At 54.3% G+C, this 23,106-nt stretch overlaps 1 protein-coding gene across 1 annotated transcript; it reads left to right on the forward strand.

Moving 5' to 3' along the window:
* Nucleotides 1–6: 6 nt before the first annotated feature.
* STK35 (serine/threonine kinase 35) lies at nucleotides 7–16,716 on the forward strand (the record flags this gene model as incomplete). Its single annotated transcript, XM_027697213.1, has 3 exons — nucleotides 7–187; nucleotides 5,516–6,263; nucleotides 12,296–16,716. Coding segments are annotated over 2 exons (894 nt in total), but the record flags the coding sequence as incomplete, so codon positions are not given.
* Nucleotides 16,717–23,106: the final 6,390 nt, after the last annotated feature.

Raw genomic sequence — 23,106 nt, forward strand, 5'->3', positions numbered from 1 at the left:
GACGCCCCTGAGAACGTGGAGCTGGCGCTGGCCGAGTTCTGGGCCCTAACGAGCCTCCGGCGGCAGCACCCGAACGTGGTGCGGTTCGAGGAGTGCGTGCTGCAGCGGCACGGCCTGGGGCAGCGCATGAGCCACGGCAACAAGCGCAGCCAGCTCTACCTGCGCCTCGTCGAGACCTCCCTCAAAGGTACCGACCCCCATCCTGGGGCACCCCCCGGGGCTGCTCCCGCGCCCAGGGCCTCTGGGGCCCCTGTCCCTGGCACCCGTGTCACCTCCTCCCCTTTCCCTGAGCACCTGCATTTGCCCCCTCCCTGCTGCCATCAGTGCCCCCCCCCCAGGTCTTCCTGCCCACCCCCCTGTCACCCCACCCCCAGGTTTTATCCCCCTTGGGATACACCGTGCAGGACAAGGACATCCTGGTGTTTTCCCCCTTCCCATGGGACACCCTTCTCCAACATCCCCCACCCCAGGCACTGCTGCTGCCCTCCCTTGCTCCCCATCACGCCCTTGCTCAAATCCTTCCATGGCAGTGCCTGTTCTCAGGAGTACCCAGAGCTCCCCCCAGCTCTCATAACACTCCTCCCTCCACTTTGACTCACTGTTTTTCCAGCATAACCACCCCTGGGCTCCCCCCACTGTGCCCTTGGGCACCCCATCAGCCCTGCCAGCCCTGGGGTTCCCTCTGGGGTACCTGCTTCAGGCTTGCTCCCTGCTGTTCCCATCACCCACCTCTGTCCTGTCCCTGCAGGGCTCCCCTACAAGGTCTCTCTGCTGCCCCTCTTTGGTGCCACCCACCCTGAGCACACCTGGAGGATCCCTATTCTGGACCCTGTCCCCCTATGCCCTGCCCTTAGGTTCTGCCTGTGTGTCCTCTTTACTCTTTCCTGTGTGCTGCTCCTGGTGACACCCTTCACTGAGCCCACACCCATGTCTTGCAGCCCCATGCCCTACCTGTGGGGTCCTGCAGCACCCCATCCCCATCCTCCTTCTTCTGAGGGAACCGGTTGCCACCTCCAGGCTCAGACCCAGCCCTGGGGGACATCCCTGTGTGGTGCCCCCAGCCCTTCCCTGCACTCTGTGCCAGCACTGACCTCGTCCTCCTCCCTTGCACCCCAAATCCTGGGGTTCCCTCTGCTCCCACAGCCCACACACATCCCTTGGGGACCTTCACAGCCTCTGCCCCAGTCACACCAAGGGGACATCTCCCCGTCTCTGCCTGATGTCCCATCTCTGAGCACCCCAAGGCTGCAGCCTGTTAGGGTGCCCTGCCTGCTCCCTCAAACTCTCATGGCTTTGGGACTGTCCCTGTTTCCCCCAGTGCTGGCTCTGTGGGAACAGCCCAGGAGAAGCATCAATGCCTGTAGCCCGTGCTGACACCCCCGTTTTCCCCTGGGGTCCCTCAGCAGCATCACGGGGCTGTCAGGGGTCACCTTCTCCTGTCACAGCCGATGACTGTGATGGTGACATCTCCAAAATGCTCCCTCCCTCTGCTCTCTTGGCTGCTTGTCAGACCCAGCTTTGCCAACGTGCCGTGAAGATGTGGAAAAATACTGGAGCCCTCGATGCCCCCTGGGCCCCCCAGCCTGCTGTGGGCAGAGCCAGCTCACCCCAATCCCTCTTCCCCAAATTTGTGTGCCAGGGCCCCTGTCTGCTCTTCAGGGGTTCAGTCTCTCCATGCCCCTCAGCTGAGCCCCCGGCATTGGCAGCCCCCAAACCCTGTGCCAGGCACAGAGTTCATGTGAGGCTGCTGAGACCCATCCTCTGAGCAAACCGGTGGCTCTGACTGCTCCTGCCTTCCCTGTCCCCTCTGTATCCCTGGGAGGGACATGTCCAGACCTGCCTGGCTCTCCCCCTGCAGCCCCACTCCTGGTCTCCCCTCACACAGCCACCCAAGGGAGGCTCCCCGGGAAGGGCAGTGTCCGAATTCCTGTGCAGCCTGGACTCAGGGCTCCCTGGGAGAGGAGCCAACTCTTCCCTTCGGGTGTGTGTCCAGCTGTAGCAGGTCGAGCTCTTTCTGGCAGGTACAGGGGTGGGTTCCCACCCCCCCTCTGTCATGTTGCACACCCCGAGGAGAGGTGGCTTGGCTTGGGGAAAGCTCTTGGGCAGCTATAGGTGCCTCATCTCCAGGTGGGGAGGGGCCCCATAGATGCCCCCATCTCTAGGTGGGGATTGAGCTCCCTGAACTCCCAGGGGGAGCTTTGCCTGCCCCAGTCCTGCTGAACAGGAGCAGTTTGACTCCCCAAACCAGAGCACATTTCCCCCTCCATCTACCCTCCTCCTGCCTGCCCTGGGGGCTGCACTGTGCCAGGGCAGCCTGTGCTCGCTGCCTCCCCAAGCCTTGGGTCTGGATAGACACGGATAAATACTTCCAAAACAAAAGCCAGAGCTGGAGGAACCCCCCCAGGTCTCCTGCTCCCGTTCCCTGTGCGCAGCAGTGCTGGGGCTGCCGCGGTGGCCGTGGAGCTGTGCTGCCCGTGGAGCTGTGCTGCCGTGCCATTCTGCACGACCGCAGCTGGGCTATTTACGGGCCAGCGCAGATGCTGTGCCAACGTGCTGGGGCTCAGGGCACGTTGAGGATTAATCCAAGACCTTCTGAATCGGGAGCACAACTGTTGGGACACCCGGGCAATGTTGGGTCTCAGCTACAGCACGGGAACCTGAACCTTTATCATTTTAACGAGATGTGGAATAATTAAATTTAAGGGCAGAGTGTAAAAAGGAAGCTGAAAGCCCAGCGCTGAGCTGGAGGAGAGGCACAGACCAGTGCAATGTGCTCAGAGCCCTGATACAGGAGCACCTCCAGGGCACCGTGTGTCCCTCTTGCTCCTAACCTATAGCAGTGACAGAGCTCCCTTAAGTGAACAGGTATAAGGTGTTGCTTCCTAGCATGTCACCTGTGGGGCCACCAACTTGCCACCAGCACTCAGCCTCACTCATGGGCTGCTGTGGCATCACCCCTGTGTGTTGCCATCATTCCAAGCACCCGGCTCGATGCCACCAGCTCCCATCTCTCTGGCACAACCTCTTTGCACAGAGGGAGTCGGAGGTTACACATGGTAGTAGGTGCTCTGCTCTCCCTAGATTTTTGTTTTCCCTCTGAAGCCAAGCAAGTTAGCATGCTGCTAATGAGCTCCCAGGATAGGTGGTGGGGGGCTGCTGGAAGGATGGAGGGTGAGTGTGTGCCATCCTGGGTTTGGGCAGGGAGCTGGTTTGGTGATGGAGAACAGGTCTGGCCTGTCGTCAGCTCTTGGCTGCTTGGCTTCAGCTCGCTGACATCTCATCTTTAGGAAGCGGCTTGCCAGCTCTTTATGTTTAAAGCTGTTTGTTTTGAAGGCAGGAAGATGATTTAACAACTAAAACACTTTCAGATTATAGAAAGAAAATGAGGAAATATTACTTTTGGCTTAAGCCTCTCCTAGCAGCGCTCCACCCAAACTGAAGTGCCTGGTGCTTGCAGTTACTGGTGGGTCGCTGTCCTCCCCACGCTTGCTGAGGTTCAGGGGCCAAGTTTTAAATCAGAGCCTTTGTTATGCTAAAAACAAACCTTGGCTTGTCAGAGGCAACAGGTCCTGGCTGCTGCTGAGCCAGTGTTTGGGAAGGGGCTGTCGGCAGCACTGTGTGGATGCTCCCACCTGGATGTGTGTGATGGGAGTGAGGCTCTGCTGTGCTCCCAGTCATGGCTTGATTCTCAGCAGAGAAGAACCAGACCCTCCTGCTCCCCAGGTTGGGGCTGTATGGATGCAGAGGGGAGCAGGAAAGCCAAACTCTGTGTCCTGCTGTGATGTCACTGGATTTAGCAAAGTGTGGTGGTGGCAGCAGTGTGAGCTGGGGCTGTCCTGGCTGTGCCAAGGGCTCTGCTCCCAGGACAAGCAGCCTCTGCTGCAGTTTCCATGCTGTCATTCCAAAGGGTGGCTCACACCAGAGAAGCTGCTTTTCCTAGTCAGCATTTTGGTCTCCAGAGCCAAGCCTGTCCTGTGCTGCTCCCACTTGGCCCTTGGGCTTGCAAGCTGAGCCCCCCTCCAGCCGAATGAGACCCCCAAAGTCCACCCAGTGCCTTGTGTATCTCCAGCCTGTTCTTCCATCCCCAGATTTAACCTTCAGACCTAATCTCAGCAGAAGATTGCTGAGGGCAGAGAGGTGCAGCCAAATCCTTGTGTTGTGCAGCTTTCAATTTCCATAGCAGTAGCCATGGATACAGACTGTTTGTGCAAATAACCGATATTCCCACCCACACCGATCACTGACCAGTGCAGCCCAGGGCTGGGTGTCCCTGGTAGTCCTTGGCTTTACCTGCTGCTGGAAGATTTTAGCTTTCCCAGATGCTCTCTAGGGCTTTGCTCAAACAAAACCCAACTTTGTCAAATGGGTGGAGTTACTTAACTGCTTTCAAAACACTGGAGTTTGGCTGTGGGATTTGTTAGCAGTGGCAGAGGTGAGTGGTGTCCTCCAGCTTCTCCCTTATGGTGCTTGAGGGTAAAAAAAGCTAGTTTCTAGAGTAAAATGATGCTCACCTGGGTGCTCTATGGAGGAGACCTGGGGTCTGGCAGTGGGGTTTGCATCTTGGCACCAGCTAGTGGGGTGAGGCCTGCCAGTGCTCCCTGGGGCACCCTGGCATCCCCAGGGAGCACCAGTGGTAGACCTGGCCCCATTAGCTGATATGATTCTGCTGTGTTTTCCACTCATCTAATTTATGTGCAGAAGAGTCCTTTCCTTGGCAGGAGGGTTTATGGAGTAAAACCTAGATTTAATGAATCGACCCTGAGATGCTCTGAGCTTGAAGAGCTCACTTTGATGTCTGGTGAAGGGAGAAGCTGCTCGGGGTATAATATTGAGTAGTAGCAACAGTAACAATCACCAGCGTGGCTGAGATCACACTCAGGAGACGTGGTTTGCTGCTTGGACCTCCAGTTTCATCTCGTTAAAGAGTTGTTGGCACGTAATGAAAGCTGGATGAAGTGGCAGAGCTCCCCCAGCACAAATGCAGCTAAACACACAAATTTGGCCTGTGAACACTCCGTGGGCAGCAGGGCTTGAACACTTACTCCCCATGTGCAGTTCCAGTAAATTGTGCAGAGTGAGCCAGCCTTTGCCTCCTGCAGCAGAGCTCAGGTGGGAGAGGAGGGGTTCACATAGAACTGACTTTTTTTCCTCCTGTAGACTTGCTGCTAATTGTGCCTTTAGCCTCTGTCCCTTGGCTGTCAGCCTGGGGAGAATGGCCTGATGGTGGGACTGGAGCAGACGTGTTCTCGGTGCCACTCACTGCGCTTTGCTGGGAAGAGGTCCCTGATCTGGCTCCCAGGCAGTGGCTTGGATAAATGGGGTGCTGGTGTGTGGTGCTCAACGGGATCCCAAAGCACTTGAAGCCACAGCAGTGCCACTGATGGTGCCCTGCAGTGTGACAGGTCCTGGTCACGTTCCTGTATCCACATAAACCAGACCCATGCCTTATCTGCCCTGGGTTAGATGGACTTTGTAATGTGCCTGAAAAACCCACTCTCTTATCCCTCTTGGTTAGGTGAGAGGATCCTGGGCTATGCAGAGGAGCCTTGCTACCTGTGGTTCGTCATGGAGTTCTGTGAAGGGGGAGACCTCAACCAGTACGTGCTCTCCCGAAGACCTGACCCGGCGACCAACAAGAGCTTCATGCTGCAGCTGACCAGTGCCATTGCCTTCCTGCACAAGAACCACATCGTCCACCGGGACCTGAAACCAGACAACATCCTGATAACAGAGAAGTCTGGCACCCCTGTGCTCAAGGTGGCCGACTTCGGGCTGAGCAAGGTCTGCGCTGGCCTGACTGCTCGGGGCAAGGAGGGTGGGCACGAGAACAAAAATGTGAATGTGAACAAGTACTGGCTGTCCTCGGCCTGTGGCTCTGATTTCTACATGGCGCCCGAGGTCTGGGAAGGACACTACACTGCCAAGGCTGACATCTTCGCCCTCGGCATCATCATCTGGGCCATGATTGAGAGGATCACTTTCATTGACGCCGAGACCAAGAAGGAGCTGCTGGGGACCTACATCAAGCAGGGGACCGAGATTGTGCCCGTTGGGGAAGCGCTGCTAGAAAACCCAAAGATGGAGCTGCACATCCCTCAGAAACGCAGGACTTCCATGTCTGAGGGGATCAAGCAGCTCTTGAAAGACATGTTGGCTGCTAACCCGCAGGATCGACCTGATGCCTTTGAGCTTGAAACCAGAATGGACCAGGTTACATGTGCTGCTTAAATTCAGGGCAGGGCACTGCTGTGCTTTGCAGCTGGGTAAGTGATTCACACTTTTTGTCTTAATCTGTCTGCTGTACTGGCCCCATAGTGCACTTTGTAGTGACACAAAGGAGTCTTATGTTCCCAAAGCTATTTCTGTAGTGACTCATCAGAGCAGTGCTTCTGAGGTTGTTTTCACCTATTCTGCTGCAAAAATAGCAAAAATAAAGTAGAGGTGGGAAATAGAATTAGCAGCTGAATGTCCTGCCACTGCCCAAAGGCCCAGTGGAGTTGGAAAGGCTGGGCAGGAGTCCTGCTCTTCACAGGTTCTGGCCAATGTCTGAGACAGGCTGGGGTGTGGCAGAGAGACCTGTGAGCACTTGGTATAAGCTTTGGGGGCGTCTGTCTCCCCCAGGGGCAGGGAGGGAGCTGCCAGTTCTGCCTCTGCTATGTGTATAATTTCTGTGATCAGTGTTGGGGGCACCTTGCTGTCTGGCACCATCCCCCTCCCCTGTGACACTTGGACAGGGCACTTCGGGGCTCAGCTGGCTCTGTCAGCAGGCACCGAGTGGCACATCTGCCTCGGCACAAAGCTGTTTCCTTTCACCTGCGAGGCACGTGGGTCTGTCTTGTGGCTCTGTTTCATTTCCCTGTTAAGGGCAGGACTTCCCTTTGGTGTGAACTGCAGTGGCCCAAACCCAGGAGATGCTTTGGCCTCCAGCATCTGTGTTTGTAGACCTGTGTCTGCTCAGGAAGGAAGCTTACAAAACAGCAGTGCTCAGACTGAGCTCTGCTCTGTTCAAGAGTCCCCTCCCTTCTCCCCCCAGCTAAATAGTCTCAAGCTCAGAGGTCCTGATCCTGAGACCTGGGTGGTCACGCATGGTCTGGAAGGATCCCCAGGGATGTGGGGTAACTGGCCCTGTCATTAACCAGTGACACGGAAGGACTGGGAGGTGTTGCCTACATTGCAAAGCTGTCTGTAAACAGGAGCTGTTACTAGGGATTTTCCCAGCCAAACATTTCAATGGAACTGAAGAATTACAGATTACCAGGGGTGAGGCTGATCTCTTCCTACCCCAGGTCCTTTCTCAGGCTCGTGCAGAGCTGCCTGCCTGTCAGTGATCACTGGAGACCTCTGACAGCCTGCCTGTTAGGTGCTGGCATTGCAGCCTGGCCTCCCAGCCCCTACCTCACCCCAAAACCACACAGAGCCGGCTGGACTGGAGCAGCCCATGGATACAAGAGGGCAAAGAGGGAGGAAATGGCTTCCCTGGCCAGCACTCACCAGCCTTCAGCTGATGGCTGTGTGCCTGACCTGCTCCAAGAGGGAGCCTCCAGCAACAGGTAGTGGGGAAGGTGGGGCTGTTCTGGCAGATTTTGTTAAAACCCCTCATTGCTGCCCACCTGAGTGTTTCTGAGCTTATGGAAAACAATGTGCTGCCTATCCCCCCTCTATGTGTGCCCAGGTACACTCTGTGCTGTATGTAGAAAAATAAGGATATGGAAATGGAAAGACCCATTGGGTGGGTCTCGTTCTGTCACTGTTGGTTTGTCCAAACTTGTGCATGGACCATCCCCTTTGCACCATCCTACACACAAAATATTTAACACCCTTGAGGTCTCAAGTGGAGGTAACTGATTCAAGCACTGCTGCCTGGGGCTTGATACTAGTCCCAGTGCAAGTGTGGGCTGGGGATCAGTGTGAGAGGAGTGAATCTTGAATCTTCGGAAATCTGAGCCCTTAAGAAGGGTGTGCTCCAGCCCCGGGGCAAGAGCAGGCACTCACCCCACCTTGTGCCCCAGGGCGAGGCGTGGGGCCGGTCCGGGGTGGGAGCAGCTCTGCCGAGGGTCAGGCCAGGCTGTGCCATCTGGGCTTGCTCTGTGCTGACATGATGCTGCTGAGTTATGCAACCAGCCCCTGCCCTCCGGGGAAAATTCATCCTGCGCAGATCTGCGGAATAGTACATGAAGGGATAACAAACACCGAGGGGACAGTCCTACCCTGCGGCTGTTTGCTCAGTCCCAGCTGCCTCCTGCAGCCCCCCCCTCCATCCGTGCTCCATCCGTGAGGCTGCACCGATCGCTCCGTCGTGACACAGCTGCAGCAGCCATGGATGCTCTTACATAATCCAACCTGGCACAGGGAACGTGGCCGCTTGGCCCACATAGAGCCCAGCACCAGCCATATGTTCCCTGCAAGCCCAGAGCGTTCCTCTGCCTCAGTCATGGGGCACCAGAGTATTTGGTGGGCTTTGCTATGGGGTTTTTCTAATGCCTGGTGTAGTAGTGCATTCAAATCAGCCTTCCTCTGGCTGCTGTTAAATGCAAATCTTAAATTGGAAACCTGCTTGAGAAGCTTAAAATGGGATTTAGAGCAGGGCCTGAATTCTGCTCTCAGGTAATTTTAGTTGACCGAGAAACTCACGTAACCCCTTCCAACTTATTTGTGGCCACTGGCGTGTAGCTTGGTCATGCAGTGAGTTCTTCCCCAGGACAGTTCAGACCTGCTCAGCCTTGGTTCATGTCATAACCTGGAAAACTGTAACCCTCCCTGACCCAGGCAATCGGATTTTTGCTTATTCTTTGCTATGCCACTGACCTCTTCAGATTTTGCTTCGTGTCTCAGCAGCTTTGCCTTTAGTTCTGCCAGGGATGCTGCACGCACCTGCCAGCTCCACGCTCCGCTGCTCTTCCAAAATGCAGATAGGAAATGTCAGTTCTCAGAGAGGAAAGTGTTTCTGGCTTGGTTTCTGCTGGACGCTGGGAGTGCCTGAGGTGGAGATGATTCCTTATCTCCTCGCCCTCCTCCCCAGCACTGCCGGTGGCCCTGGGGCAGTGCTTCCAGCAGAGGTGGGCAACGTTTTCCTGGGGAAAACAAAGGTATTCTCTTTCTCATTTGAATACTGTGCTTCCCCACCTTGGGCAGAAGTTTATATAAAGCCTGAGATCTTCTGCAGAAGTTTATTTAAAGCCAAGTTTATCTATAGCTGTTTCCAAAGCCTTTTGGGCAAAGAGGACAAAAGCCTTTCTGGTACAGTTAGGGAGTGGCTGGGTTGTGCTGGGTACCTGCTAATGTATCTCTTGATTGCTGTGTGCTAGCCCAGCACTGACTGCTATGCTTTTAAGAAACTTTATAGTTTAGATTCACACAGGACATCAAACTGCAATGGTTGTGATCAGTGTAGAAGGCAGCTTGTTTTGGCAGATTGTATTCCATGATATTTTCACTGTGGATGAAACAGTTGGTCTGATGTTGTGGTGGATGCTCAAGATGAATGGCAGGAATCTCTGCAGGCTGCTGCAGCATCTTGGGGGCTGCCGTCAGCAGGAGGGTGTCTGACAGCCGAGGCCAGCCTGGTTCTCTCCAGCACTCCTCTGTCACTGGGTTTGATCATTCCAGTTTCGGCTGAAAGTGGCTGTTTGCATTTGCATTGTTCTGCTCTTTGCATTTCCAACGTGCACCGGGAGCTGATGCTGAACAAGCTCATCTGCTCGCCCTGCATGACCGTGTCTGTCTGGCCAGAGCTCCCTGGTGCTGTGCCCAGCCACTCCTGGCCCGCTGATAAACTGCTGCCCTGTGGAATTTCGGAGCTGGAGGACAGAGAGGTATCGGGACACAGCAGCAGCTCTGATAGCTGTGGGTGATCAGGGGTGCTGCATCAAGTTACATCTTGTCTGTTAGTACCACTCAGCTCAAGTTTTACCCACTGGCCAGTCTAAGGACAGCAATTTCATTCCTGAAACAATGTTGGGTTTGACTTTGGACTGTTTCCAATGTGGTTTGTGGATCTTGGCAAGGACAAAAGCCATGGGACAATAAAAGCAAAATCAGTTCCTCTTCTCGGCCGTAGCAGCAGGTGCAGCATCAAAAGGTCACCTCAAAGTTTGGTGATACTCTTCTGGGCAGTATTGATTCTACCTGGGGTGAAATGAAGCCCTGCAGGTGAATTGGATCATGTCACCTGTGGCCAGATGTATTAGTGTTTGTGTTTCACTGTCAGCCCTGCTTTGCCTTCTAGGGCAGGCTGCTGCAGTTGGATTTAAGTTGCTCCCAAAGAATGCATCACAAATATAGGTACAGAGCGTGAGAAAGGGCTCAGGAGATAAATCAGGCTCTCAACCCCCTTTCCTGGTACTCTGTGTTCCCACACGGGGGCAGATATTGTGGTTAGCACGAGAAGGTGATGGGTTATCTCTCCCTCCCCTGCACTGAGTCCTCTCTGCCATGCAGACCCCATTGCCACCTCCCCTCTCTGTGAGACCCACGCATTGGTGTCACCTTTGCATGCTGGGTGAGGACTCCATGGGCTGCTGGTTCACATCCTGCTGATGCTGAATGAACATTCGAGCTGATTAAAACTATAAGTGGCATCAGAGGAGGGATTAAAAGCTCTTGAACAAGCTCCTGCAACAACGTGCGTCAGTGGGGTCTCAGAGCTGTGAGCTCAGGGCTACTCAAGCAAGAGCCCTCCCTGAAAATGCTCCTGCTCCAGGGAAGCACAAACAGAAACAGTGCCCTACTTGCTAATGAAGCTGCATAACAGGAGAAATCTTCCAGAAAAATCCTCATGTGTTTGCCCCTGACCTGATGTCTGGGTGCCTCTCGCCTCCTCAAACAGAAGGGTTTTTTTTCTGATGGCAGCCTGCAAAAGTGGCATCTCTTGGTTGACCTCTCCTGAAAAGGAGTGTGCCCATGATCCTGCCTTCTGCTCTGAGCAGCCTCTCCCTTTAGAAATGTGTTCCTCAGGCATGGATTTCTTTAATGAGATTTCCTAGGGCTAAGGGATTGGAGTAATTTGCTGGGCAGTGGCATTTTTTCTGCAGTAGGTCTCTCCTGCTGCTCTCTCAGTGTCTCTGCAGAGCCTGTGGTCCTATCCCTGGTGGGAGAGGACCTGCCCCTGACGAAGGGGGGAGCTAAATCCAGCCCCCAATTTTTTCCATATAACTTGAGCTCGGAGGTCAAGTTTGAGGAAAAATTAAACTCATGTTAACTCCTGGAAAATTACCATCCATGTGTAGCATGACGGAGGGGTGACAAAGTGAGACTTTCATGGAACTGCCACCACTGCTTCCCAGCACAACTGCTACCCTTGGCTCTGCTGGTCCTTCCTCTGGAGTTTGGGGCATCCTGAAGGGTGTATTTCCAGTACAGAAGTGACATCATGTGCGCGTGTCCTGTTCCTTTGCTGGGTCCAGCTCTGCTGCTGCGTGGGATGTCTGCAGGCAATTTTCTGGGTTGCAAACGAATTGGATGGAAAATGCTGGTGGCTTATGTGTGGAGTTGAGCATTTCTGTGTCCTTGAATGGAGAGGATGGGTGGGTGCAGTGCCAGGGCTGTGGATGAATGGGTACAGCACCCCTGCTTCTACAAGGACCATGGGGGATGCTGAGTGTTAGGGCTTTGGCCAGAGCAGGGATTGGGGCAGCAAATATCTGCCTGCTCTTCCCTAAAATTCCTGGTGCTTAGCATCTTTGCGGGCTGAGCTGTGAACCCATCCTGCTCTACTTCCAGTTGTACCAACCTGGATTTTAGCCACCCCTGGCAGAGCCACTCGAGATGCCCAAGCTGCTGCTGGCGCACCGGGCGAGCGGTGCAGGGCGTCCCAGGATCACTGCTTGTTCCACCTTTCCTGGTGGAGCACAGGGAGCCAGCGCTCACGGATGCATTACGTGGATGCTCAAGGCCAGGCTCTGCCATGGTAACACTTGTCCTTGTTCCAGCAGGGCTGTCACTGCAGGGAGCCCTGTGGGATGGGGCGATGCTCAGCCCACCCCAGCTCAGCCCCTGCGCTGGGGCAGCTGGATGTGTGCTGACCTTGACAGTGTGCTCCATGCACTGCTGAGTCCCTCTGGGAAAGAACTGACTGTAAACTGAGCCCAGTTCCTATCTGGATCGATAGCAAAAGCACTGTGAAGTAGAGAGATGTGGCAGCACCCGTTTTGGACTAACTGGGGTCAATGGGCAGGCAGTGGGAGTGGTGTCCTACACCCTTTCCATCCAGCAGCCACAATGGAGTTACAGTGTAGCAACTGGAACAAATCACTGACAAACCTAACCTGTCTTTCTCCTCTCTTGTTTTCTCTTACAGGTTTATTTACCAGGGACCCATAATCTCCGTTATTTACATGCAACGAGGAAGTCAAAGATAAGGGAAGATGATAATACAGAAGATCTCTGGCAATGTGAAATCTTTGGGTGTTACTTTATTGTGTCGGGAAGGGGTGTTGTGGGGGTGTGGGAGGGGGATGCAGGGGCCTGTGGAAGAGCACAAGCTGGCAGCTGTCACACTGATGAGACCTTTAAACAAGATCCAGAGAGTGGAGCTGCCCTTGCCCAGCCCTCCCCACGTCTCCTGTGCTGCCATTTGACTCAGTAGATGTTTCTAGAGATGTGATTCCATAAGGAGGTGACCTGGCACTGAGGTGTGCTGCCAGGCACCAACTCTGAGTCCAGCTGGGCACAATTTTGGTTGAAAGCTATTGATTTAGCCTAGGGAAAATGGAAGCAAAGTGATGGCGAGGTTCGCACTGGGAGTGCAGCGCTTTAGGAAAAACCAGTCTCTTGGATCACATGTTGCAAGCAGCTAAATAATAATAATTTCATAGCCAGGCAGCTCCTGAATAGGTGGGTGCTGCCCAGGCTGTGAGCAGTTGACATTAGGATAGAGTAGGATAAACAAGCTGGAAAGCCATTTGGCAAGGCATATCTGCTGCTGTGGTGGGGAGACCTCTGCTCTCCCTGAGCTGGATTTCACTATGATGTTTGGTACTCTCTGTACAGTGGTAACTGTGGAGCTGCTGAGTACATTTTCAGGTGGCCATCATCTGCATACAAGAGAAACACAAAGCAGTCCACTGCTCTGATCTATTTAATGCTGAGCTCTAGTTTTTAGGAACAATGCTGGGGAGAGGAGGAGGTTTGGCCTAAGTGGCTCATGGGCTGGATTCTTGCCTCTCATGGGACACTTTTCCCTGCTAGCTAATGATCTCCAGGAAGCAAAAGGCAGTGCTGCTGTTCAGGGTGGGTTACAGTACAGTACAGCTCAGGTAAGGAAGTTGGAACCTCAGGCTGAACAGCTAATACTCGATTTCCTTGCCTGTAGTTAAACTCCTTTTCTGGGGTTGCCCCTATATTGATGATCTTTAGACTTTGCTCACTGTAAATGCAATGTAAAGCACCACCTCTTCTCCACTCTGCAGCTTCTGAACCACCTAAAACGTTTCTCACCAGGTTAAATCCCCCAGCAGTGGTTTGGGGAGAGGGCTGGTCTGACCCAGCAATGCTCCCAAGCTGCTGGGGTGCTCAGCCTGGAGCTGACCATGGCCATGGGCAGGAGGGGATCCCCCTGAGCCCCTTGGCTGTGGGAACTGCTCCTTGCCTGTGTGCAGGCTGCAGCTTTCCTGTGTCATCACTGGAAGGTTCCTAACTGGCAGCACCTCTGTGTATCTCCTCAGTGTACTTTGCTGACCTCATGGGAATGAATGGAAATGGAGGAAATTCAGGTGGACTAAGGCAGAGCTAGAGCAGAGAAAGGAGGGAGGGGCTTCTTTCTTCTTTTACATCTATTCCAGGACACAAAGCTAAGGCTGTGGCTGCAGGAAGGCCAAGTCCCTCTTAGGAGGACCAAGAGGCTCCAGACTGTCTGTCTGTGACTTGTGAAGGTTCAGACAGCACAGATTCAGCGCCAAGCCCTTGTTCTCACACTGCTTTTGTGTTTCTCCCTAGGGATGCTTCTGTGGGGTGCAGCCAGGTGGGATTGTCCTGCAGCTCTCTGTGTTGCATCCCTGAGGAGGGGGAGAGTGAACCATGTAGCTCACAAGTGCAGTGTTAGTGCCCTGATCACTGGACCCATCCTTCCACCACCTGGCAGAGCCTTTGCTCCTGACTGTTACAACTGTTCTAACCGAACCCTGGCCTGAACGGGTGCACTAAGAGGGCTTTGTCCTCCCAGCCCTGCTCACAGGGCTTTCCCTGGTGGAATGGCACCTCAGCAGGTGTCTCATTGCAGTTGAAGGGAGCTTCCTAGCAGCAGGAATACCAAGCCTGAAAGGCAGGAGGTGAGGATGGAAGGCACTGAGTGGGGTTGCTCCCTGGGACCATTGCCTCCAGCCAGCTGCCAGCTTCCTGCTCCTCTTTGGGGACAGGAATGAGCCCGGCAGGCCCTGGGAGGGTCAGTCCTCTTGGTCCACTGCTGTTTCAGGCCATCTTCAAACCACACATCTCCACCTCAGCTTTTGAATTGCAGATGTGTTTTTAAAGCAGCTTGATGTTAGTGAGCTAGACCGTAGTGCCTTACTTAGGATTTAGCAAACACTTCCCAGGAGGAGTCCTAGGGCTGCTAGCCTTTGGCCAATGTGGATGTTTCCCTGATTAGTTTGTCCTTTTAAGAGCATTTCTCCCTGATGATTTTGCTGCTGTTTGTGCTCAACTCCCCAGACTATACAGGAACCTGCCTTGTGTTTACAGCTCCCCACATCCCTCCTCCCAGTTACTTTGGCCCAGACCAGCACTCCCTCTAGAACAAGCTGGGAACAGGGAACAGCTCAAACCTGCATGTGCTGTGGGATGGAGGATGTTTAGGCTTCTCTTGCCAGGTGGGTCTATCTGGCCTCACCTGCCTAAGCTCCTGCAGGCTGAACTTCACCCTCCGCTGTGGATGTTCTTGGCATTAGGATGCGCCGCTGGGAAAACCCGAGCTTAAGAAAGCAACACCAAGCCTGCAGCCCATTACCCAGCCTGGGCCAGGCTGGCTCTGTCTCTTGTGGCTGCAGTGAAGCTGGGCATCCAGGTAGGGGGTACCTGGTCAGTGTGGGGGGAGCCAAGGCCCCTGTTGCAGAACCCTGTCGCCCTCTGGGCTCGTGCGGCCCCAGCCAGTGCCCATGCCGGGGGAGTGATTGTATGAAACTGTTTACTTTCTGACTTTGCTGTTTACAAGAGGGATGTGGGGTGGGTGGGGGGAACAAGCCAAGCCTCAGGAGGATTGGGAAACGTGTTATCTGCACCAGCCTGCAGCAAGACTGACACCGCCGGCATCATGCCGGGTGTCACGGGGATTTCCCGGCCAGCTTTGGTCCATGGGGAGGAAAGCAGAGGTGGCTCTAGCCTAGAGGGGTTAGATTAGCTTCCCCATATCCCCTTCCTGCTGTGTTTGAGGTTCAGCAGTGCTAGTGACAGATAAGAGTTACCCCTGTGGTCTTCCTTTACTCCTCAGGACCCAGCTCCTTCACATATCACGGGCTCCCGGAGCCTTTCTGGAGCAATAAGATGTAAAACGAGCATTACCATCGTCGTGGAAATCCTCCGTTGTGTGCGGTGTCTGTCTCCTCCGTATGCAGTATGAGTCTGGGTTTAAGCCTGCCAAGCATCATGGCACATGATCAGCATCATGGCTACTTCAGGGCACAAACTGGGATTCATTTCCCTGGGCTTTCTGCCGGTCAGGAGAACAGGGAAACCCGTTGCTACTTTCCTTCCTCGCCCCAGGCCTCTGCTGCCCGAGCCTCACTAGAGCTGTGTGGGGTGAGGGGGGCTCCTGGTCTCCTTTTTGTCAATGCTGACACGGGATGGGTGTGTGGTGCTCAGTGCTGTGCCGGCTCGGCCATGCTGCAGGAGCAGGCTGTGGGCTTTACTCCACTCTTCACAGCTCTCCCCATCCCATCAGCCAGGGCAGCGTTTGGAAAGCAGAGCCCCCGATCCTTCAGCAGCAGGATGCAGCCAACACTCCTGCCGCTGGCATAGGGAGAGCTGTGCCAGCAGCTCCTGTGCTCCTCGGCTGGTTACAGGCACATCCCACAGTGTGGCCCTTCATGTCCAAAAGCATCTCACACTCCAGGGTGTCTGGGGTGGTGGGTGCAGCTGGGAGGGAAGCACGGGGAGCTGCTCTCTTCCAGCTGTGACCTGCCAAATTATTTCTCTGTAGTCTGCCCGTAGTGCTTTTAGCTTTGAGGGTGATGTCTAGGCTGCTGGAAGAGCTCATGGGCCACACAGGGGTGCTTGCTGTCCCCATCCTGGCGCCTTTCCCCTTCTCAGCAACTGCCCAGCCCTCCATGGGCCTTCAGCTCATTCACCCAGCAAAACGCAGCAGCTTTGCAGGGGTGAGCAGCTTCACTGCCACACCACTGGCGTGCTGGCTGACCCCCAGGACAGGCACTCTGCCCTAGCCCTGCTGTGGACTCCTCCTGGTCCCCACAGCCCCTGTGCTGAGCTAGCAAGAGCAGAAGGCTTAAACCCAGACTCCAAACTAAAGATAATATTAGTAAACGAATCTGTATTTTTCTTTTTTTTTTTTTTTTTTGCACAGAAGCTGGTAATCTAGGACCTATGTGTGAACAACTTTATATAAATATTTTTTGTACTTGGTTTACTCGGGTTTGGTATGAGACGTTCTATTTAAGTTCTTTGAACACTGTGGATCCCCTGATGTGTATGAATGGCAGAGGCTTTGTAAATTAAGGGACGTTTGTGTGAATAAAGCTATTTGATGGGGTTGAAAAGCCACACAACTTGAAACATGAGCTCTGTGTGTTTGTCCTCAGCTGTGCTGGCAGCAGTGGGGTTGGAAGGGTGTCCCCTGGCAGCAGTGGGCAGACCAAGGCCCTGGAGCAGCTCTGACTCCATCCCAAAGGGCAGGTCCAGCTAACCCTGGTCTAGGGTAGCTGGACTGACCCTGGGGCTTAGGGCACTAAACCAAGGCATGGTGGCCAGTGCCAACCAGAACGTGGCTCTCTGGCACGTGGCGCTTGTGGCCCTTTATCCTCGCCCTGGATTAGGATTAGCCCCGTTCTTGCTGCAGACACCCAACTAGGCCACAGCAATTAGTGGGACAGGGAACCTCTGCCTGCATGAAAACACCTCCCTGTCCTGCCCCTTCCTTCCCGTCTGGCCACTTCCCCAGCAGCCCCATTTGGGAGCCAGAGAGGATAAGCACCCCCTCACCCAGTTGGCTTTCTGCTCTTGTCGAGGCTACAAACCCACCAAGGAAAGTGCCCAGCAGAACTGCTGCTTTATCAGCCACACTTTCTCCCTTTGCACAGATCCTCTGTCCCAAATCCCAGATGCATAGACCAAAACGGAGCTGGTCACATCAGCTGGGATCCCCCGTAGCCCCATTTCCAGCTGGGACTCCCAGTGCCGCGATCGACATCCATGATGGGAAAAGCACCACAAGGCTGAGCCGCATCCTGCAGCCGTTTTCCTGTGGGTGATGTCCACAGGTGTTGAGCAGCCTGGGGCCACCCCGGGTGGGACACGGTGTCCTGTGGGACACAGGATGTCCCGGCACACGGGGCCACGCGGCCCTGCTCGCCAGCCCTTGCATAACGGCCCCGCAGCCTCGCGCGACCCGAGGCAGCGGCAGCGCCCGCGCTGGGACGTGCAGGGCGGCCCGTCCTCCCCTGCCACCCCCCCTGCGGCAGCCCCAGCACCGCCGGCCGCATGGCCCTGGGCTCCCCCCGCGCACCCGTCAGCATTGTGCTCCCTAATCGCTGCCGACAGGCACCGAAAATGGATGTTCTCAGCCCAGTGGGGCCGCAGTGAGGCTGGTCGACCCCAGCTGGAGTGATGGCCCCGCTCACCAGCCGGCAAGGGGGGCCCAAGCCGTGTTTCCCCCGAGCCCTCCACCTTCCAGCTGGTTATCAGGCATTGACTGTGTGGCACCCACTGTGAGGGCAACCCTGGGTGCTCAAACATCTCCCCCCAGTCCTGCCAAGAGCATCCTGGCTGCGGGCAGAGAGGGAGCCATGTTAGCTCCAGTCACACTGGCCCCTGGTGTGAACACGCCCCAAGACTGTCCCTGTCCTGGCATCAAGTGCAGCTGCAGAGAGCGGCTTTGCTACACTGCTGTGCCCCACCAAATGTAGCCACACTCAAAATCTCTGTCTCAAATGCTGCTGCACCTCCAAGACTTGTTTAAGCTACACCAGTGACGAGAATCATGTTGCCAATCTCCAGGTTCATGGCATCCCACGCTTCTCTGTGAGCAGACACACATGTGAGCGCCATGGCCTCTGGCTCCCAGCTCATCTCTTGCAAATGGGGTGAAACTGAACCCCAGCAGGAGCTTGGGATGGGCACCCTGGTCGCCTTGCACGTGTGCTGCTGTGCTGCAGGTGAGGAGCTGGTAAGGGCAGGTGACCACTCTGCACAGCCGACAGCCAAAAAGCATCATTAGCGAGAGATGCTGGTGTCAGTCACCAGGAGAGATGTTTCACTCTGGATTTGCTCTCTGGAGACCTCCTATTTCGCATGCAAAGAGGTTTGCTGAACTCCACAAAGGCGCTTCAAGTACTTGACAGCTGACAGAAGTACCCTGGCAGCCACCGCCTGCCCTGCGCTCCTCAGGGACCAGGGGGGCACGTGCGGGTGCAGAACTGCACGTGGGAAAGGCCACAGACAGGCAGCAGGGCCAGGGTGGGAAAGGCAGCCACCATGGCCACGAGGCCAATCACAGTCCTGAGCACCAGTGCCAACCTCATCCCAGAGGGATTTAACATCAGAGCAAAGATGCTGCCGCCATGGCTTCGCTCTCCCTCTCCCCTGCTTGCATACAGGAACATTTTTCAAGAGCCTCCTCTCCACAAAGACTGTGTTTTACAGCTGAAGCAATAAGTCATTCAGCACAAAACATAAGTCCATATTTCTTTTAAGATCTCTTGAGCTCCTCAAGCAGCAGCCACTTCAACAGCCCTCGCTGGGCCAGAGTGACATCCGCTGCTGCCTGAGCTGGTGGGAGGAGAACAAGGTCCATTGTATTGGCACAGGACATTCATCCGCCTCATCCCTGCATTGATGAATTGCTCCATTTTACCCGTGTCAGGCTCCAGCACAGCAGAGGATGAACAGCTAAAGCTGCACTAAGCCCACACACTCCATTGAGCTGGGAGATGACTCAGATGCAGGTGGAGGTGACGGTGAACACAAGGGACGAAGCTGAGTGAGCAGGGGCTCTCCCCATGGACCACCGCACTGAGAGGCAGGAGCCTGGACCCTCCTCACCCTCTGTACCCCTGTTCGGTGGCAGGACAGTCACAGTGGTCCTTGGCACAGGGACAGCCCGGCCTTGGTGCTCTGTCACACAGTGGATAAGGCCATGGATGGCACCAAGATGTCACTTTTTAAATACCTTTTATCCCAATGCACACAGTATCCCAACAGCTCTCCAGCACCAGCTCAAGAGAGCCATGCATGAGGAGCAGTGCAGCCCCCAGTGTGTGTGGGATGGCCCTGGCTACCCCGTCCCTCCCCCTGCAGAGCCCCAGGCAGCCCTGGGGATGCCAGTCCTGCCCGGGGGGATCCCGGGGATGGAGCAGGGGGAGCAGCATCGCCCAAACCACCTCCTGATTCCAACCAAGGCTTCAGAAAAGGTAATTTTTGCCTTCTATCTGCCTTGAATGCAGGGTGTCCACTCCACCTGCACCCCACCTGACTCTCCCCACAGCAGGGACCACACGTGGCAGAGGCAGCAGCTTCACCCAGAGCCACTTCAGGTCAGTCTCAGTTCCATGAACAAAAGCTGCTTCTCCAGCTCGTTTCCTGACAGAGCTAATGGCCTGTGCCCCTCTGGGGACCCAGCACTTGCTGAGAGGCAGCAAGGGAAGGAATTAAAAACTGATTTCCTCTGCCAGAGATAAGATCTTTAAACAAGCTTCTCAGCCAAGAACTTTAATTTTTTTATTTTTTTTTTAACAGGTTTTGCAAGGGAATCTTATTCTCCAGAATTGCATCCGCCTCCAACCCCACTTAGAGCTGCCAAAGCCTGCACTTCCCCCGGGACCAGCCTGCAAGAGGCAGAGATGGATAGGATGACAGGGGCATGATTTTACCCTTCTGTCCTGCTGCCAGAGCTGGGGGCTGTCAGGATTCTCAGAGGACACCCCTGCTCTGGTGCTGCACTGTGGCTCCACCAGCCCCCCTTGATCAGCCCCCCAGATCACAGCCATGGGTGCCACAGTCCCTGCCCCAGCGTTGGAGCTGGATGAGGCCCCAGGGTGAGCACCCCTGCGAGCAGCAGAGCCTGGCACATCGCTCCAGGCTCCAACTCTGCTCCCTCCACACGGATCCAGCCCCACAGTCACTCCTGTTAAACCCAAGAAGGGCCAGTGCCTGTGGTCTTACGAAAGGTGCTTGTGCCCCCTCTGTAAAGCCTTCTGGGAATCAGTGAGGGCACTAAACTGGCCATGCAGGGTCCAGCTCCCCTTCTCCACAAACCCAAGAAGGTCATTGTCTCACCGTGAGCCTTAATCCCTCCTTGTGACACAGACTTGTCCCAGTACTGGCCCTGTGTCTGAGGAACATGGATAAATGTTCCCCAAGTCACTGTAGTCTTCAATGGCAAGAAATTAAAGCTCCCATGCTCGTGCCCTGGGGGTTTGCAGCCTGCCCTTCCTTGGAGGCTGTTGGGGGATCAAATGCATTGGGCTGATTCATCCATGTGAGATGGAGAGCTAACAGACTATGGCTCTGGAGGAGCAGATGGTGGGTTTGGGCTCAGACCAGGGAAGATTTTTGCCTCAAAACAGCCTCCAAATCCCCAAATTTATTGGCCTGCTGTATGCAAACAGCCACTCCAAACTCTGGCAGGTCCAGGCTTTGGGGCTCCCTCCTTGGGTGCCATTAGTGGGTGTAATGAGCTGGAGATAATTGCTGCCTCAGGGACACAATTACCTCCTTCTTGCCCTGGTCCAGCTGGGGCTTTTGCATCCCAGGAGACCAATTCCTCCCCTCTCTCCCCCCCCAGCTCCTTAGAAAACTTCCATTCCTCTTCCTTCTCAAAGTGAGCCTCTGAATCACAGTCTGACGAACACCACGAGTTCACTGATGTGTGGCGATGATTTAGATTTGGAATTTATCTGGAATGTATAATTTATTTCAGGTATCTGAGGCACCAGTGAAACTGGGAGCAAGCAGTGAGTAAATCAGTCATACCCTTGTGATGATGGGGATTGCAGCCTTTATATTGCTCTGAGAATCCTGCTCCCACGGAGCCAGGTGAGCATGATGAGGGATGGGTGCTTTTTGGGGCTGCAGGGACACAGTCAGGGACCCTGGAGGAGGTGGTGATGCTGGAAGACTTTAAAGACAGTGCTGCTGTGAGGACACAACCTCTCTCAGAAAGGTCAGTGTTGAACAGCCCTTTGCCCTGGGACAGGGATCACTTTGAACCTGGTGCTGCTCAAACAGCTGCTCCAAACCTGGCATCCACCTCCACCCGCCAGGAAGCAGCAGAAGAGGAACCAGGCACAGAGTTCACCCCCATCCCTGCCCCTGTTTTGCCTTTGCAGCAAATCACTGTTTCAGAAATGCAGATGTGAAATATGAAGACAGAAATTGCCAGCGACTTTTAATTTGGGTTCTGCCAATTTTTCTGTTCCAGCTATTGATTTTCCATAAAGATTAATCCCTGCTCCCAACCCGCTCTGACAGGCACTATCTGGGTGTTTTGCTTACCCCGGCTGAGGAAATATATGTTTTATTAAGTGTCAGAGCTCGCTAATGAGAAGAGGGAAGAAAATCAATCGTCTGCTTATATCTTGATCTCAGACAGGACTAACAAGTTCTTTATTTTGATGCTGTGGACAGGACAGCCAGAGTGACAAACGGAGTGACAGTGGCTGTCAGCTCTGCCACAGAGACAGCTCAGCTGATGAGAGGGAAGGCAAAGGGGTACGTGGTGTTCAATGCTTCAAACACATTTGTATGTGTATTAATTCAAAGAGATTCATAGAATGCTATAAAATCCTATGGTTGAATTGATCCCTGATGCAAAATGACGGAAAACACTAACATTTCAGCTGCAGACTCTAAGCAGGTTTATGAGGAGGCAAGGTTAGCTGGACCTCCACAGGTCTCTTCTCATACCCTCAGACCACCAAGGCTGAGGGAAAAGGACTCCTCCAGTTCCCAGCACACACAGTCTGAACAACAGGATCGAGATCCATGACATGAGCATGACCATTAATTTCCTGCAGAAATTTGGCATTATCACCAAATACTGATCTCCACTGGCCCTCCCCCCAAGCAAGGCCATCAACCTGCTTTCAATCATATTTGGTATCTCTCTTGGCTGTTAGCAAATCACACCTGACAATTGCATAGTTAATCTCTTGGCAGCTGTGAAATGAAATGGTAAGCTCTGGCTGCCTTGAGAAGATGCACTGATTTCTTAAAATGACAGATCACCTCCTCCCTTGGTGGTCAAGCAGGAGCTCAGGGCTGGCGTTATGGATCCTGCCTATCATTCAATTAAAAAAGCTCAGGAGAGATGCACCAGCTAAGCACACCAGACAGCATTAAGGCTAAGCCCTGACCCAAAGATTTAATAGCAGGGAGTACAAGGGCACCTTCAGCCCAGGACGCCTGTCCAGTTTGCTGATGAACTCACCAGTTGTGATATGGAGCTTGCCATTGTGAATCAGACAAGCCACTCTCTTCTCCACAGTAACACAGCTGACTGGGCAGCCGGGTCCCACAGGAAAGCAGAGAAGGAAAATCATTCTTCCCCAGAAGGAAGTTTGCTGCACTTAACGGAGCAGTTTATATCCTATTTCAATATAGCCCTTTAATAAGGATTATGTGTTTAAGTTAACAAAACTCCTGACAGTGTGAAACAGCCTCAGTCTCGCTCTGGAGAGCAAAGTGCTGGTGTCTGGCCTCAGATGGACTCTGCAAGATTTGCCCTCAGAGAGCAAAAAAGCCCTCACTCGCAGCACACCATAAAGCCCAGAAGGTCCTGTTCATACCCCAGAACCATCCCTGCTTTCTGAGATTTGGATTAGATATTAGGGAGAAATTCTTTCCTTTGAGGGTGGTGAGACACTGGCACAGGTTGCCCAGGGAAGCTGTGGCTGCCCCATCCTTGGACGTGTCCAAGGCCAGGTTGGACGGGGCTTGGAGCAAACTGGT

The sequence above is a fragment of the Neopelma chrysocephalum genome, unplaced genomic scaffold, assembly GCF_003984885.1.
Source record: "Neopelma chrysocephalum unplaced genomic scaffold, ASM398488v2 Primary Assembly neopelma1_119, whole genome shotgun sequence".
In the NCBI taxonomy this organism is placed as follows: Eukaryota; Metazoa; Chordata; class Aves; order Passeriformes; family Pipridae; genus Neopelma; species Neopelma chrysocephalum.